Raw genomic sequence first — 18,506 nt, 5'->3', positions numbered from 1 at the left:
CCCAGCGTCTGGTGATGTCTATGCGTTCCAGACTTCAGGCTGTAATTGACTGCAAAGGATTTGCACCAAGTATTAAAAAGTGAAAGTTTGATTTATGATTATTATTCTGTCCCATTACTTTTGATCCCTTAACAAGTGGGAAGCACATATGCAAACTGTTGTAAATCCTACACAGTTCACCTGATTTGGATGTAAATACCCTCAAATGAAAGCTGACAGTCTGCAGTTAAAGCACATCTTGTTTGTTTCATTTCAAATCCATAGAGCCAAGAATGTTAGAATTAAGTTGATGTCCCAATATTTATGGACCTGACTGTATGTACAAGTCCGTAAACAGCAAAGTATCTTTGTTGGGAGAGCTCTCCAGCCTTCTGGGTGTACTACCCCAGATGAATTTTTGTCTTCACACAGCTGCCTGAGGGAATCTCTTGGCAAGGGGATCCAGAATCTGCCACTTAAATTGCCAGTCCCTGGTGAGGAGCTAGTCAGATTTCCCACCAGAATGTCCTCACCTGGCCTAGAGAGTGTCGGATTACTCACTCCTTTCCTGCAAGCTTGTGGGTTGGTGGCTGCCTTCAGGCCTGGGCTGGCTCCTTCCCTGCTTCCCAGGCAGTCCTCTGTCAGGGGCGGTGAGGCTCAGAGATCCTCCTGTCCAGCAGCTCTGCCTGTAGTTAGGCCCCTCCCTGGGATTCCTCTCAGGCCTCTGCATCCCAGCTTCTCACGCCATCTTCCACCCAAACTCTACTGCTGAGCATACTAAGCCACACTTAAGAGCTGCAATGGCCCCATGCTAAGCCTCCTGCCTGGGGATTGGCCAAAGTCACTTAAGTGTGCAGATCAGCCCCTCCTCACCCCCACCTACTGCCTTCTAAAAACTTCTCAAGTTTCTAGAGCAGGGGGAGGTATCAGGGAACTGGCCTGAAGAACCCCCAGCCCTGACCTACCATGACCTGACTGACTGCTATTCAGACTGCTATTCACCCTCTATCTAAAAAAAAATCTAGCTCCCCCTGGCTAACTAGAGGGGCACTACATATGCAAAAAGGTGAGATCCACAAAAAATTCATGCAATACTCTTTATTAGAACATGCAGCCTGACTGGACAGGAAAGACGGGAGATGAATATACTCCCCCCCCCCTTCTTTGTACCATTTCAGACCACATGGGAGAGCGGTGCCTTGCCAGAGGGAACACCCCCTGGCAACTCACCTTGCTCTCAAGTTGATGAAGACAATAATCTCTTCTCCGCAGCCCTGAAACCCTGACTGGTAGTTGTGGGGGTTGGTGGGCCAGGGCAAAATCTGGAAGTTACCCTTAAAGCAGTGGTTCTCAACCTTTCTAACGCCGTGACCCCTTAATACAGTTCCTCATGTTGTGGTGACCCCCAACCATAAAATTATTTTCGTTGCTACTTCATAACTGTAATTTTGCAGTAGGAGGAATAGTGCCACGTCATTGGTGTCAGTGGGAGGAATAGTGCCCCATCATTGGTATCAGTGGGAGGAATAGTGCCCCGTCATTGGTGTCAGTGGGAGGAATAGTGCCCCCTTCATTGGTGTCAGTGGGAGGAATAGTGCCCCGTCATTGGTGTCAGTGGGAGGAATAGTGCCCCGTCATTGGTGTCAGTGGGAGGAATAGTGCCCCGTCATTGGTGTCAGTGGGAGGAATAGTGCCCCGTCATTGGTGTCAGTGGGAGGAATAGTGCCCCATCATTGGTGTCAGTGGGAGGAATAGTGCCCCATCATCGGTATCAGTGGGAGGAATAGTGCCCCATCATTGGTGTCAGTGGGAGGAATAGTGTCCCATCATTGGTGTCAGTGGGAGGAATAGTGCTCCATCATTGGTATCAGTGGGAGGAATAGTGCCCCATCATTGGTGTCAGTGGGAGGAATAGTGCCCCATCATTGGTGTCAGTGGGAGGAATAGTGCCCCATCATTGGTATCAGTGGGAGGAATAGTGTCCCATCATTGGTATCAGTGGGAGGAATAGTGCCCCATCATTGGTATCAGTGGGAGGAATAGTGCCTCATCATTGGTGTCAGTAGGAGGAATAGTGCCTCATCATTGGTGTCAGTGGAAGGAATAGTGCTCCATCATTGGTATCAGTGGGAGGAATAGTGCCCCATCATAGGTGTCAGTGGGGGGAGGAATAGTGCCCCATCATCGGTATCAATGGGAGGAATAGTGCCCCATCATTGGTATCAGTGGGAGGAATAGTGCCCCATCATAGGTGTCAGTGGGAGGAGGAATAGTGCCCCATCATTGGTGTCAGTGGGGGGAGGAATAGTGCCCCATCATAGGTGTCAGTGGGGGGAATAGTGCCCCATCATTGGTATCAGTGGGGGGAGGAATAGTGCCCCATCATAGGTGTCAGTGGGGGGAGGAATAGTGCCCCATCCTTGGTGTCAGTGGGGGGAGGAATAGTGCCCCATCCTTGGTGTCAGTGGGGGGAGGAATAGTGCCCCTTCCTTGGTGTCAGTGGGGGGAGGAATAGTGCCCCATCCTTGGTGTCAGTGGGGGGAGGAATAGTGCCCCATCCTTGGTGTCAGTGGGGGGAGGAATAGTGCCCCATCCTTGGTGTCAGTGGGGGGAGGAATACTGCCCCATCCTTGGTGTCAGTGGGGGGAGGAATTGTGCCCCATCCTTGGTGTCAGTGGGGGGAGGAATTGTGCCCCATCGTTAGTGTCAGTGGGAGGAATAGTGCCCCATCATTGGTGTCAGTGGGAGGAATAGTGTCCCATCGTTGGTGTCAGTGGGAGGAATAGTGCCCCATTATTGGTATTAGTGACACCAATGATGGGGCACTATTCCCACTGACACCAATGATACTTACCTTGCAGACCCCTGCTCCAGCCTGGGCTCGCTCGCTCCCTCCCTCTCCCATGGTACCGACACTTACCTGTCAGCTGTCTTCCTTCTCCGGCCGCTCTCCTCCTCTTCACTCGCTCGATCTTCGCGGTGCCGCTCGGCTCCTCCTCTCCAAGCTCCACCTCCTTGCCAGTGATTGGCCGCCTGTGTGCCTCTCCTGAGCTACAGTGCCGGCGGCCAATCACAGACGAGGATTGATCTCGAGGTGTGTCCAGATGACAGGGGCGGCATGTCATCCCGCCCACACCTGGAGATGGCGGTGATGGCGGTGGCGCCGTGGCGGCGAGGAGCGGTGTCTCGGTTCCTAAGACCATCGGAAATATGTGTTTTCCGATGGTCTTAGGCGACCCCTGTGGAAGCGTCGTTCGACCCCCAGGTTGAGAACCGCTGCCTTAAAGGGAGCCATCCTCCCTAATCATACCAGACCACATGCCCTCAACATAGGGATCACCTTGCCAGGGGGAACCCATCTTGCCCTCATGTTGATAAGGACAAGTGTTCTCTTCTCCACAACCCTGGCTGGTGGTTGTGGGTATCTGAAGGCCAGGGGCTTAGCGAAATCTGGAAGCCCCTCTTTAAGGGAGCCCCCAGATATCTGACAGCTGGGAAGCTGTCATGAATGTGAAAGCTTTCAGTGCAGTGCTCTATCCCTGGACCCATTCAGCTGGGCGATTTTCTAGCTGAAAGTTAAAAAGTGTAGACAAAGGGGCGGGGAACAGTGTTAATGTCTATACCTAAATATGGCCATAGTTATGGCCAATGCCCATATTTGGTAAATGACTTGTCACTGGTTGCAGAACTGAGAGACTAGTTCCCCATCAGGTCCATGTTATTTCCGGCTGACAGTGCACTGCAGTGGGCAGGGACAAAAGCTGTTATTGTACTGAATAGTGACTATCCTTCTGACCACCACTGCAAGGAGAACAAGAACTGACTGATCAAAGATCAGATGATCACTCACCTCTCAGTCTTGGACCTGGCATGGGAAAGCTGCAGTGTCACAAAAATGCTGTAGCATGGAGGTAAGAGTGTGAGTATTTTTTTACTAACCCCTTTCCTTTAACCACTTTTCACCCAGAGAGGGTAGATCTGATCCCATTATGCTCAGGAAGAGGGTAGATCTGCCTGATCCCATGACCACTGTCATTATTAGAAATAGGGATCTGTTTATGACATCTCACTCGCTGTGCTGGAAACATGCAGTGAGCATGTCCTCAGCACATAATCTCTGGCTGCCCATTTCTGTATATGAGGGCATCAAAGCCCGTGCTGTTACACATATGCTGTACATGGGTAGAAAGAGGTTAAGGGAAGGTATATTTCCACATGCTTTCTATCGTATGTGAGAAACTAGGGCTAATCCAGTCCTGGTGTTGGGTTCCTCCTGGAGTTTGTTGTGATCCAGTCTGGAGTTTCACTTCTCACCTCTAATTAGGTTACAGATGAGATAAAGGTGAAGGTCTGAGGCAGAGATAGAACTTGTTTTTTTTTTTTGGATGTAGGGAAGCTACAAATGAGGGCTGTAATTGGCTCTGCGGGAAGAGTTTGTGTTGTTTTGGAAGGACTCTGAAAAGCTATTAACAAATTAGGTTCTTTTCATACTAGTACCAGTGTTTACTGCTCTCTAAAAAGAGATCAATGAATTGCTTTGAGTGGGTAGTAAAAGGAGATTTGCAAGCATTCGGGAGTTGATACCGCTGCTTTCCAATGCCTGCGTTTTTTTTTTTTTTTTTTTGTTCATTTAAACTGTTTGCATTGTAGGACCCTGCTGTTACTGCAAACTAAACATTTGTCTTAGGTATATGGTATGGTCCCATTTGCTTATATGGCTCAGTTTGGTATCGCCTGTCAAACTTGATGTGTTGACTTAAAATTACTGCATCAGGTTGCATAGTGTTGCGATCTTTGCAATGTGTACTCACCTGAGCAGCAACACGTCTGCTTGTAGGTGGATCGTTTGTGGTGGTAAAAGGGGGTCAAACTCCTGTTTATTATTGCTCCCTGGCCACTCATGTGAAAGGATCCTTGGAGAAGAAACTCTTGGAAGAATGTTTTAGACACTCCTTAGATTCCATTAGGTTGCAGCAGCGAAAGTGTCAGTGCTTGCACCCAGGTTGTGTACCTGTCACATTTCCCCAGTGCACTCATGCTTTCATTTAGAGTTTCTAATTTCTGAAAATGCAGCTAATCTGATCACCCCTGAAATACAGGAAATGCTCAGTGTAAATACCATTTGTAAAATCATTACACCTGTGTGTGTGTGTGTGTGTGTGTGTGTATGTGTATATATATATATATATATATATATATATATATATATATATATATAGTGTGTGTGTAACAATGCAGTGTGAATGAGGTCAACCAAAGGTGCTGTGTATCAATTTTTTAACCATACATGCTATCTGTGCACATCCTTTTCCCTGGAAAGGTGATCCCAAATTAAGCGAATCCTAAAATAAATCATTTAAATATGTTTGTGTGTGTGTACACCAACCAAAGGTGTTTAGAAGAATCCTCCACTCACTAAACAAATATTGCTTTTTTAGTGAAGTTCCAATGACTCTTACTATGGTCTCATTCAGACAGGGCATACTACAGCATACAGTCATGCAGAGTATTCCATGCATCCCCATGTAAGTAGTCCCATTGATGTAAATTGGTGCACAGTATCTGCATAGACACACATACGGCTCCAAACTAGACAATGGAGTGGGTGTCCAGCCCCAAATGCAGACAGCATGCATTCAGGGCCACACACCTACATGGATATTAAATTGGGAGCATCATCTGTGTATATGGAGCCTCTGTGATCCAATTGAAATGAATGAGACCACCTTCACGGAGATGCATGGAACACCTGTGCATTCCTGTGTCTATGGCCCTGCATGGCTGTATGCTACATTATGCCCTATGCAAATGAGACCTTAGACCTTGGAAAAAAAAAGTATTTGGGGGATGGTTAATGTACTTGCCTTTCCTTACACTTCTACCCAAGGCACCTTGGTGTAAGCACTGACATTTTCACTGCTGCAACCTAATGGCATCTAATTGGTGTCTAAAACATTCCCCCAAGAGTTTCCTCTCTAAGGCTCTTTTGACACGAGTGGCCAGGGAGCAGTAAAAAAAAGGCATTTGACTCCCTTTTACCACCCCAAACCATCCACCTACAAGCAGACGTGGTGCTGCTCAGATGAGTACACATTGCCAAGATTGCAATACTTTGCATCCTGATACAGTAATTTTAAGTCAACATGTCAAGCTTGACAGGTGATACCAAACTCATCCATGTAAGCGAATGGGACCATACCTAAGGCAAATGTTTAGCTTGCAGTAACAGCATGGTCCTACAATGCATTCCTTGATTAACTAATCGAGGAATGAGTAGCTCAAATACTGTAAGAAAATGGTCCTATGCTGTGCTAGAGCCCCATCTCAAAAGATTTAGGCAACTTTGCATTTTGATAAAAGTATAGTGACATCATCCCTTGCAATACACTTTAACTTACCCATTTACAGTTTTTAACTAGGGGGAGGGAGCCAAGCTGGAACTTGCAGTGCAAGCTCTGCTTTATGGGTAGGTTCACGCAACTCTCCTGTGTTAATGCATGTTACATTTGTAAGGCTGGCCATATACTCTACAATTTTCTGGCCAATTTCCTTTAGCTTTACCTTCAACTATGTAATGCAAGGGCCTGTCTAACTGGATACAACTGAAAGTGTTATTTAGGTTTGACCTTATATTATATGGTAAATCTAAAGCAAAATTCTAAAGAAAATTGTATAATGTATGACCAGCCTAAGTGTGCTGCGGTGCCATTTATTTTAGATGGCAGCCCAGCACACTGAGGCAAATCACCTACATTGTAGCATTCCACAATGCACTATGGGGACAGGTGCACTTTCGGCCTCTGGGTTGCTTTCACAGTCCATTCAAAATGAATGGGTTGCCTTAATGCAACACCCATAAACGTGTGTATTAACTGACTGGGCCAGAGTCCTATGACCTGATATCATCTCAACATAATATGTGATTAAAAACATGAGACCACGTCCTTTTGTTTTTCACTGATGAAAAAAAGTGTTTTAAAATCATTACCTTTTGAAACAGTACCATATTGTTCCTTCAGCCTTCTTGGATGTCTTTTTTTACAGCCTCATCAATTGAAACCTTGTCTTATTGTTAATAATCCCCAAAAGTGTTCAAAGCTCCTCCCTGTTCTTCATTCAGTCATTTTCTGGAAACACTCATGGACAGAGCAACCTATTAAAAGAGAGGGGTTTCCAAGAAACAAAACTTTAATCTCACCTAGGTGTATACAGCATCGATCCCCCACCACCTCTGCACTGAGAACTGAGTTATCAAAGACCACTGATAGATCAGTTCTCCCCTCCACCCTGAGCAGAGAATGACTGTCAGTTACAGTCTCTCTACTCTGCTCCTCCAGCATTCACTGGAGCACTGGGATGTGGAGGAGGTGGGAGCAGTTGGTTCAGCCTCTAAGCTGCCAGTTCAGGCATCTGGGTGGATCCTGACTGTAAAGCCACGATCCATCCAGCGACTGGATGGGCTGAGTGACATTAGACATTGGGTAGCACATTAGCTGAATGGTTAGCACTTCCTCCTGGCAGTACTAGGGTTGTTGGTTCAAATCCCAACCACTACACCACCTGCCTGGAGTTTGCATGTTCTCTCTGTGCCTGTGTGGGTTTTCTCTGGGTACTCCAGTTTCCTCCCAAACTCCAAAGACATGCTGCTAGGTGAATTGGCTTCGGTCTAAATTGGCCCTAGTATGTGTATGTATGAATGTAAATTAGGGACCTTAGATTGTACACCACTTGAGGGTTAGGGACTGATGTTACTGTACAATATATATGTAAAATGCGCGTAAATTGACAGCGCTATATAAGTACCTGAAATAAATAAATTAGCCAATAGTGGACTTAAGCCCACTGTCGGCTGAAAACAGGTCACAGAATTGCAGAAAAGAATGCTGTATACTATGGGAAAGAATAAATTATGCTTCAATGTGCCTCTCTAGATGATATAGTCAGGCGCTACTTCCACATGGGATTAAGGCATTTAACTCTGCTGCCCAGGAACAAACATGGAAAAATCATATACCAATGGTAGGAGTGCCAGACCAAATGATTAAAGAGTCCAAATTAATTTATTGGTTTACACTAAGTAACAGCCAATGAGTTTGAGAGGCCAGAAAGAACCCTTCATTAGGTATACAACAAAACACAATATAATATACTTTTATACTAATCATATTTATAACAACATAGAAAATCATGGGTGATGTACATAAATATATTGTGCACATATATATGTACAGATACAACATAAAAATAATAAAGGGATATCAAATGGTAAGTGATAGTGTGATAGGTACAAGTACATGTGTAGGTATAAACAGACCTATCACACACTGTCACTTAGTAAGTACTTCTAGGAGAGGAAGTATCTTCTTGGCAGGATCAGCAGTTGAAATTAAAAAAAACCTCAAGAAAGAGAGAAAATGTAGCCACCACCAACTAACGATAAGCCAATATAAATATAACTTTTTTTTCTTGAGTCAAGTAAGTTATAATTTAATGTTACTTTTGACCTTTTACACATACCAAAACAGAAAACGGATACGCTGACTATCAATTGTCCTAAGACAAGTTGCTCCAAAATAGACAGAACCATGGGTAGAGTCAGTGGGTTTCCTAACATAGCTGAGCCAATTAAAAACCCATAAAGCAGGTACGGCTCTAGGTCTGTATAGTAATGTCCAGTTCTCTCTTTGGGGTTGATTTGCTAAAAATGGAGAGTGCACAATCGGCTTCCAGGTTTTTTTTTTTTTTTTTTTACAAAGCTTAAAGTATATGTTCACCTTTGGAACACGTTACATGTTCCACCCATTTTTTAGGGTAGAACATATAACATGTTCCCATAGCCGCTGCCACCCCCTTCCCCCTGGCTGACAGTACGAGGAGATGTTTTCCTGTACTATCTGTCAAATTTGAAAACAGTGCGGTCATGCGAGGCTCCACCCACACAGCTGCGTCATTCATTCATGGACTTCCATGAATTAATTGCAAGTCCTGACAGCCTTGGCGGCTGTGGGCTTGTAGTTTTCCATTAACTACCATGACGCTGTGGAGTACTGTGGTAGTTCATTGAATCTTCTTGTTAGAATATCTGCTTGCCGTATGGGATTTACGAGCAGGGCAGAAATACTGATAGGTCTGCAGGAGACCTGCATGGCATCAGTGATCTATAGATCCCCGGGGCAATGCTTTCCAGTCTCCTGAAGACAAAAAAATAATAAATGCATATTTTTTTTAACCTGCAAAAAAATGTGTATTTATTATTTTTGTCTGAAAGTTGAACTTCTCCTTTAAAGTGGGTTCTATAGGCTCAAGTTTTTTTTTTTTTACCGTTTGTGTATTCTACTGATGAAGGTAAAAAACCTTCTGTGTGCAGCAGCCCTTCCAATCTTTACCTGAGCCTCCTATGATCCAGCGACATTCTCAACAGCTTCTGTTGTCTGGGGACTCTTCCTCCCATTGGCTTCTGCTGCTGTCATCCACAGCCAGTGAGCCAATGAGGAGAGGGAGGGTGGGAGCCTCTGCTGTGTCTTATGCAGGTCTGGACTGAGACAAAAATTAGGCCAGAGCATTTTAAACTGAGCAGCCCCTAAGCCCGAGGATCCTTTTCTTGGAGCCCAGTGGTGGAACACCAGGGCCTGGTCACAAAAGCAACCTTTGCAACCCTGGTCGTTCCGTCACAAGTGTCAGTAGGTTTTTATTTTGTTATTTTAATTATTTTATACAATTTTTGTTTTTTAGGAACCCCATTGGGGGGCTTTGGTGAGAGGTAAAGAGAAAAAAAAGAACAAACTTTCTCCTCTCCTGTCTGTGGAGGTGGGGGAACTGTTAGCACTGGGGACAGTCTATCCTGGCAGTGCTGCAGGGGATGAGGGAGGGTGGCCACCGGGGGGAGCATAGAGGAGCCCAGGGAAGCAGGAGATGGATAGGAGGAGCTGCACATAGAGGAACCGGTCCATGCATTTCTCTCTTTAAATAGAGTTTGGCATTATAACTTGGACAGCAATCAGTTCTGAGTGAAGGCTTGCAATACCTGTCAGTCTGGTAAGGATTTGGGTTGGCAGGTGTCACATTTAATCTTTTATCACATGTGTTACTTGATCACTTGCGGATGGTTGTTGGAGCATGGATTCACATTACATGAAGGATAAGTGACACCATGATATAAGAAGGATCCTGGAGCAAGAGAGTTGGTTTATAATAAAGTCTGCACTACCTGTCGATCTGGTAAGGTACATTGATTGACAGGTGTCACCTGATTTGATTGCACTTTGATCACTCATTGTGGCATGGAACCTACTCATTCCACATAGAGAAATGTTGATTATATAAGAGAGATCCTGCTCTGTTTGGATAAAAGCAGGAACTCCAATCACTGAATGTATTTGTGATCATTGGTTATGGGTTGTGTGAATATTTGGAAGCACACGCACCATTCATTATTATGTTTAAGGATAATGCACTATGTTTGTTTAGTTTATTTTTCTTGAAGTACTAAGGGTAAAAGAAGACTTATTGCTATGAGGAATTTTGGAGATTTTAAGGATCACTAAGAATTGGTAGATTTAAAGAAGACCTTATCGGGGTACATGGAGAACTTTAGAAGGACTCCCCGTTATTTATCTTGGTTGGACACTGACAAATTTGCTTATATAGCGACCTGTACCTACATTTATAACCTCTGGGGGGGAGGTATTTATGCATTGGGCTTGTGGGAGATTACACTTTTAGTTAGGTGTGGTTTTGTTATATATAAATGACAGGTCCATGTCTGCTCTGCTTGTGCAGAGTGGACATGGATACAGCTCACTGCTCTCTATGGGTGGTCAGATGTAAACAGGCCTCCTGACCTTTTTACATCCGACTTTCATCCTATTTGCTAGATGGGGAATGGATCCACTGTCCATCTGTCTTTAGTGGATTGGATGCAGGCGGGAGTAAATGAACCCATGACCATTTACATCTGCCTCCCCATAGAGAACAATCGGTGGTTCTATTGGGTCCACCTAGAAAATGGCCTTGTTTAAAGGGGCCTAAGAAGCTGATTGGGTACCAATGCAGAGCTGCACCAGATTTTCCACTCTCCAGTTTTAGTAAGTCAACCCCTTTTGTGTCAATGTCTAACATATGATACAATTCTCTCTTGGGTTCTCCCACTAAGCAAATATAAGAAAGAAGGAAAACTACTGACCTATTTGTATTGTGTTTGAGACAAATTTGGAATACAAATGTGAGTATCTGAGCCTTTTTCTTAATCCAAGATGGTCTGAACCTAGGCCTATAACAGTAACTGTACCTCATATTCAGGCCATTTTGCAAAGATATAGAAATTTAAGTGGTCATGGATACTATAGGTAAAAGGAAATGTGGTGGAAAAGACACAAAAGATATCAATGATAACCTCCTACTCAAACTGCTAGTTGACCCTTTTCCAACATGAAACCTGCATGGAAGCAGTGAGGTTAGAATATTAAAGCTCCTCATTTAAATATTTATTCTTGGGAAGTGACTTGGGTAATAAATTCATAGGATTAGCTTGATAGACAACTAGTGTTTTCAGAAAAAAAAAGGACAGCAATGGCAGCCTACATAATTCTTAACCATTTCGCTGACACTGTATGCGATATGTTGCCAGCAGCAGGGGGTTTTACACACACTCTACTGTACAGCCACCTGATACCTTCCACACACCCCAGCAACAATTGTACCCCCCCATCCTGCTTGCACCCCCACCATGTTTTCCATGTTTCCATCCATGGGACTCATGATTGTTGCCAGAGGGATAAGGAGATCAATAAATGTACATTCCTTGATCTTTCTCTTTTACTAAGAAACCAGAGGCAACATGTAAAACATCACATCCAGGTCCATCTTTCCTTTCTTTAGCCACTGTGGCAGGGGGAAGAGGCTAGTGAAATGCAATCTGCACTCCATTAGCTTCAATCAAAGGTAAGTTAGACATCAGGGGTCTAAACAAAAACTCCAGATGTCTCATTAAAGGAAGCTTGTCCACTAAAATAAAGTTTAGTGTAAAAAAAAAAGTTGAAAAAAAAAGTTACACCCTAGCACTTAATCCCCCATCCCAAATGTTTGAGCCCCCCACATGCACACATGTTGTAAACACACATGTTGGGAGCACCTATGTACAAAAACATCAATTATGCTACATATTGCTGAACATACTGAAGTGTGAGAAATAATTCTAGGGTCAGTATTTAGTTAACACTGAATTAACCTATAGGGGCATTTAAAGCACTGATTATGGAAAATTTAGAGAGCCCTATGGTCCAATAACAATCATTCACAGTACTTTATTTGGCAAAAGATAAGAAATCTGGGACATTATTATATTAATATTATTATTATTATACAGGATTTATATAGTGCCAACAGATACATTTCAGTACAGAAGGAATAGGAGGGCCCTGCTTGTGGAATCTAAAGGAAGGGGGAGGTGATACAAAAGGTGATAGCTGCGGGGGGTGATCTGGCGGAGGTGATTCAAGTACAGTTCTTAGGTGGAGGTGGGGTAGGCTTCCCTGAAGAAGTAAGTTTTCAAAGATTGCCTAAAGGCAGACAGGGTGGGGGCTTACCGGACATGCTGTGGTAGGGAGTTCCAGAGGATGGGAGAGGCTCTGGAGAAGTCCTGGTAGCAAGCGTGGGAGGAGGTGATGAGGGAGCTAGGAGGATATTATGGGAGGAGCGGAGTGGGCGATTTGGGCGGTATCTGTGGATGAGGTTGGTGATGTAGCTAGGAGCAGTGTTGTGGATGGCTTTGTAAGCTGTGGTTAGTATTTTTAATTTTATACGTTGGGTTAGTGGAAGCCAGTGAAGGGATTGGCAGAGGGGGGCAGCAGTCACTGATCGGTTTGTAAGGTGTATGAGTCTAGCAGCAGCATTCATAATAGACTGAAGGTGGGATAGCCTGTGTAACGGTAGACCAGTGAGGAGGGTGTTTGCAGTAATCGAGGTGGGATATAATTAAGGCGTGGATAAGTTGTTTTGTGGTGTCATTGGTCAGGAAGGGGCAGATTTTGGAAATGTTCCGGAGGTTGAGGCGGCAGGATTTAGCCAGTGAGTAGATGTGGGGCCCAAAGGAGAGGTCAGAGTCTAGGATTACACCTAGCACCCTGGCATGAGGCGAAGGACCTATGGTTGTGCTGTTGATCTTAATGGTAAAGTCGTGAGTGGGGGATCGGGGGGGAGGAAATACTACAAGCTCAGTTTTTGAAAGATTGAGTTTAAGGTAGTGGTGTGACATCCATACTGATATATTGCTTAGATTTGTGATACATGAGGAGATTGAGGGGGTGAGCTGGGGAGTGGAGAGATAGATCTGGGTGTCATCAGAATAGAGGTGGTATTGGAAGCCATGGGAGGTTCAGTTGGCCCAGGGAGGAGGTATAGAGAGAGAAAAGGAGGGGCCCAAGAACAGAACCAATAAACCCAACAAATAAACCCAGCAGAATGCAAGCTCATTCAGCAAAAGTCTTAGTCAAAGCTCATGACTAAGGCTTCGGCTGAAACACGTTCCTGTTCCCCTAGGTTTATTTGGATGTCCCAGATTACTTATATTTTACCAGATAAAGTACTGTGAAGGTTTTTTTTTTAGCAAACTCCAGCCTTCTCCTCAAATATATGCTTATGTTGTGTTCAGGAACCTGTGGAAACTGGCATCCCTGCTGTGTATACTGGCGTGGAGGTAGAGACGCTCCTAGTGATTTTTTTTTTATACTTAAGTTTGTCCTTGTATCACGTGTGCACACAATTTTAAAACCTGACATGTTTGGTATTTATTTACTCAGCATAACCTCGTCTTTTATATATTACAAACAAAATAACTTTAGGGTATTTTTACTAAGATTTTGACTTGATAAACCATTGAACTAATATTGTGTGACTTAAAAAATTTAAACTACCACTATTTTATTCTCCAGGGCTTCTACTTTCAGAAAATATATAGTGTTTTAAGGCTTTTAAGTCATCTTCAAGCCTAAAGTGATTTTTTTTAAATGTGTGCAAAAAAAAAAAAAAAAAAAATCACAAAACGGCTCTGACAGTGAAAGGGTTAAAAGAATCTCTTCTAATCCACCTATCCTGAATTACCCTGCTCTAACATCTTTCACCTCTAGAGCTGCGTCTAGTTGATCCCTTGTAATCCTAGCAATATTATGCTGTAAGGATTCAGACTGGGATGGGGCTTTTGGTGGTAAGGTAAAATATATGAATTGTTTCCTAGGGGTTACTTTGGATTCCTTTTGGACTTTAATCATCGGTTGGTTACTTTTATCTTCTGAATCAATTCTAATTATAGGGTCCTTTCACACAGGCGTTCCAATTTTTTTTCTTCAGTTTAGTCATGTTTTTTCAAATAAAAACGGATGAGTTTACATCCGTTTCTTCCGTTTACATTCGTTTTTTCATCAGTTTTTTCATCCATTTACATCTGTTTACATTGGTTTACATCCATTTTTGATCTGCTTAGATCAGTTTTTCATTCACTTACATTCATTTTCATCCATTCCGGGTTTTTTTGCGGATTTTCTTCCATTAAAAAAACATGTTAACGGATGCGGACATTACCGGATGTAAAAAGATATTCATCCGTTTACATCTGCAACTCCATAGAAATACATGGGGGTCCGTTTATCATCCGTAAATGGGCAGATGAAAAATGGACATACGGAACACCAGTGTGAAAGGGGCCATAGTGTGTGACATTCCTACTTTCGTACCATTCATCCTCATGATTCAGCAGTGAATTACTGTTAATGCCATACTGTATACGAAAGGTTGAGGCTAGTGATATTTATATGGGGGTGCATGGTCCAAGACATTATATGGACCTATTGGTTATACCTATTAGTGTGTGTGTGTATATGTATGTATGTATATGTGTATGTGTATATATATGTATATGTATGTATGTATATGTGTATGTGTGTATGTATATATATATAATTAAAATAAGTATTGAACACATCCCCATTTTTCTCAGTAAATATATTTCTAGAGGTGCTAGTGACATGAAATGTTCACCGCATGTCGGTAACAACCCATGCAATCCATACATACAAAGAAACCAAAACAAATACATTCAGAAATTAAGTTATGTGTAATAAAATGGAATGACACAAGGAAAAAGTATTGAACACTTGAAGAAAGGGAGGTGCGAAAAGGCATGGATAGCCAAGACACCAGCTGAAATCTGAGTTATTAGAAAGCAATCCTGACCCCTTTGCAAATTAATAACAGCTGGTTCAGTCTCAACTGATGGCCTATAAAAAGGTGTCTCGTTACTAAGGTGTCATCTCATGATGGGTAAAAACAAGGAGCTCTCTCAAGACCTTCACAACCTTATTGCTGCAAAACATACTGATGGCATTGGTCACAGAAGTATTTCTAAACTTCTGAATGTTCCAGTGAGCACTGTCGGGGCCATAATCCGGGAGTGAAAAGAACATCATTTCACAATAAACCCACCTGGTTGTAGCATGCATTGGGGAATCTGTAAGATGGTGCGTAATAATGAATATCACAAAATATGTTTTAAGGATTTACTGCAAAATTCACCCAGTCAATTTTTTACATTCGCCCCAGGGAATGCACGGAGGTTTAGTGGCATTCTCCCTGCATTTCATAGTTATACATCTCCTGTTTTTTAGTAGGATAGATGTGAGGTGAATGCAGCTGCTGGTGATCAGTCATCTAATCTGCCAAAAAAGAGCTTTCCATAGTACTAAGGGCTAGTTCACACTAGATGCAGTTCAGTGCGCTTTTTTCTGCGTCAAAAATTCATGCACAGTGTTTTCCATGTATTTCAATGGTCCTGGTTCACACTAGTGCAGTAATTTCCAGTCAGTTTCCAGCGTAGAAAAAAAAAGTAGAACATGCTGCATTTTTTCTGCACATAACCATACTGGAACATGGCAAACTGCACCGGAACTGCGGGTGGTGTTAACTGTAAGCAAAAACTTATCCAGTATGCATCCGGAGTCCATTTTTGTAGTGTGAACTGGCCCTAAGGGATAGTTCACACTAAATGCAGTGTGCTTTTTTTTCTGCATCAAAAATGCATGCACAGTGTTTTCCATGTATTCCAATGGTCCTGGTTCACACTAGTGCAGTCAGTTCCCATGGCAGAAAAAAACGTTTCTTAGATACAGACTATAACTGGTTACTAACATTTATAAGTAAAGTTGACCCAGGGAATATCCGATTGCCTCTCTGGCAATAACACCAGCTGAGCTATCACTATGGCTATTGAGCCTCTGTTAGAGATAAAACAGGACAAATGCATTTCAACAGGAATAGAAAAAATTGCAGCCTACAACAGTCTGATTTATCCCAGGCCCCACTTCTCAGTCTGACACTCTATCTACATCCCAACCACCTACCGCAGATATACTGTGGCAGAGTGGCCCCTTTGTGCCAGGTCACGTATGTAACCTGGCTCTTCCAGATGCCCCCGATGCCCAGTCTGTGCTGTCATTCTTGACAGCCCGTGCAGATCAGTGTGTATCGATCAATGATGTATGGCGGAACCTACTAATCAGCTTAGCAAATGACATGATAACAACACAGGGCTCTCTACATAAAGCAGCAATGTGCTGTTTTTTTTCTCCCTGCAAAGCAGGGAGAAAAAACAGGCCCATTGCTTGGTAAAACAGCACAGTTTACACACAGTAAACATTAGTAGTTAACCCTTCGATTGCCCCTAATGTTAACCACTACATATCCAGTGTCATTAGTATAGTTATTAGTATATAAATGTCATTTGGGCACAGTGTTTGAGGGCCGTGCAATTACCAGTTAAAGTAATGCAGTGCTGAATAGCAAAAAAATAACCTGGTCATGAAGGGGGTAAAATCTTTCAAAGGTTAAATGGTTAAGACCAGTGAGGAGTACATCTTTGTAAGATGGTGCCTTGGTTCCTAAGACCCAGGATGTAACCATCAAAGGAGGAAAAGAATTATGGTCAAAAGTTCTCTGGGCAGGAAATAGAAATCAATGGTTTAGTGCAACTGGACAATATTTATATTTACAGATAATGTGATCTGTAAATTCTTTCACCTTGACGCCTAACAGTTTAGCAAAATTATATCATCTCAGCCCAATGTCTACTTGTGAAAAAAAGTGAGAATATGCATATCTAAGGCATGTAACATAAGTCCAAACATAACTAAGATCATAACAGTAGAAGCTATTGCTTCTTTAGAATTCGTTCAATATATTTTTTTAACACACTTTTAACATCTCTGTTCCGAAAAGTGTAAATGAATGGGTTAATGAATGGAGTAACAGCTGTATACATAAGGGCAAGAAATTTGTCATACTGGTTGCCCTTGGGTTTTACATACACAATGGTAGCTGTACCATAGAAGAGGCTGGCCACAATGAGATGAGATGAACATGTGGAGAAGGCCTTTAGCTTCCCTTCATTACTCTTAATCTTTAAAACAGTTGTGATGATTTGTACATAGAATCCTAAAATGATAATGAAAGGAACTACAACATCAAGGAAAGCAATGGAACTAGTTATCACAATGAGGACAAGTGGAATAGAGCATGCCATACTCTGTAGTGGAGCAAAGTCACAGAAGAAATGATTAATCTCAGAACCACAAAATTCTAGTTGTGCCGTGATGATTGTTGGTGCCATAACAATGCCAAAACCAACCATCCATGGTAGAACCGCTAACTTGTTACAAAGTCGAGTGTTCATTATAGCTGGATATTGCAGAGGGTGCTGTATAGCCAAGTGCCGATCAAAGACCATTACTGCAAGCAGATAACATTCTGTAATGCCCAAGGAGTTGAATACATACAGCTGTGTAAAACAAGTAATGAAAGAAATGTTTTTATTGGTTGACACAAGGCTGGCTAGGAGTTTTGGGACAGTGGAAGAAACAAACATGATTTCTAGAGCTGAAAATGTGCAAATGAACAAGTACATTGGCGTATGAAGAGAAGGTTCAGTTTGAACAAATGCAATGACTGCTGTGTTTCCAATGACACTTGTGACATATGTTAACAGCACCAAAACAAAGATCACAGCCTGGTATTGGTGAAAGTCAGAGAAAGACAGCAGAACAAATCCTGCTATTGTAGTGATGTTAAATTCTTCCATTTTCTTTCTAATCAGTATCTACAATGAAGGAAAACCTGATATTATACTCAAACTCACTAAATAACCCAAACAGTCATACAATGGGCAACACAAGTAAAATACAATATTTCACAGGTATTTTATTTTGGGGCTCAATCTCCTGTATATGTATGGTTAGGGGTTTCTTCAGTAGTTGAGACCTACCCACTTGACGTTTTAGCCATGACTATGGAATCTCAATCCTCCTTACTGTAGTCTCCATTATGTAAAATGCATGCAGACTCCAAAAAAAAGTGGAACCTCCTTAAAAATGCTTTGGAAACTAATCAGAGCTGGAAACACAGGTACAAAGATAGTTTTGAAAGACTTCTCAACGTATATAACAAAATAGCTATTTACATAGTTACTGTCATGTCCACCCCTAGCA

At 42.8% G+C, this 18,506-nt stretch overlaps 1 protein-coding gene across 1 annotated transcript; it reads right to left on the bottom strand.

The window, feature by feature from the left end:
- Positions 1-17,173: 17,173 nt before the first annotated feature.
- LOC149450077 (olfactory receptor 11L1-like) lies at positions 17,174-18,100 on the bottom strand. Its single transcript, XM_089692374.1, has one exon. It carries the CDS (start codon positions 18,098-18,100, stop codon positions 17,174-17,176), a length of 927 nt encoding a protein of 308 aa, XP_089548500.1.
- Between the last annotated feature and the right edge of the window lie 406 nt (positions 18,101-18,506).

This window comes from Staurois parvus, unplaced genomic scaffold (assembly GCF_062004578.1).
Source record: "Staurois parvus isolate SC_StPar_1 unplaced genomic scaffold, SC_StPar_1.0 ptg000583l, whole genome shotgun sequence".
Lineage (NCBI taxonomy): Eukaryota > Metazoa > Chordata > Amphibia > Anura > Ranidae > Staurois > Staurois parvus.
Note: the sequence above shows the minus strand (reverse complement) of the source record. Positions and strands in the feature narration are given on the sequence as shown.

Bases quoted from the DNA above. Each gene is read 5' to 3' on its own strand.
- LOC149450077 (XM_089692374.1), bottom strand. From the start codon at position 18,100: ATGGAAGAATTTAACATCACTACAATAGCAGGATTTGTTCTGCTGTCT.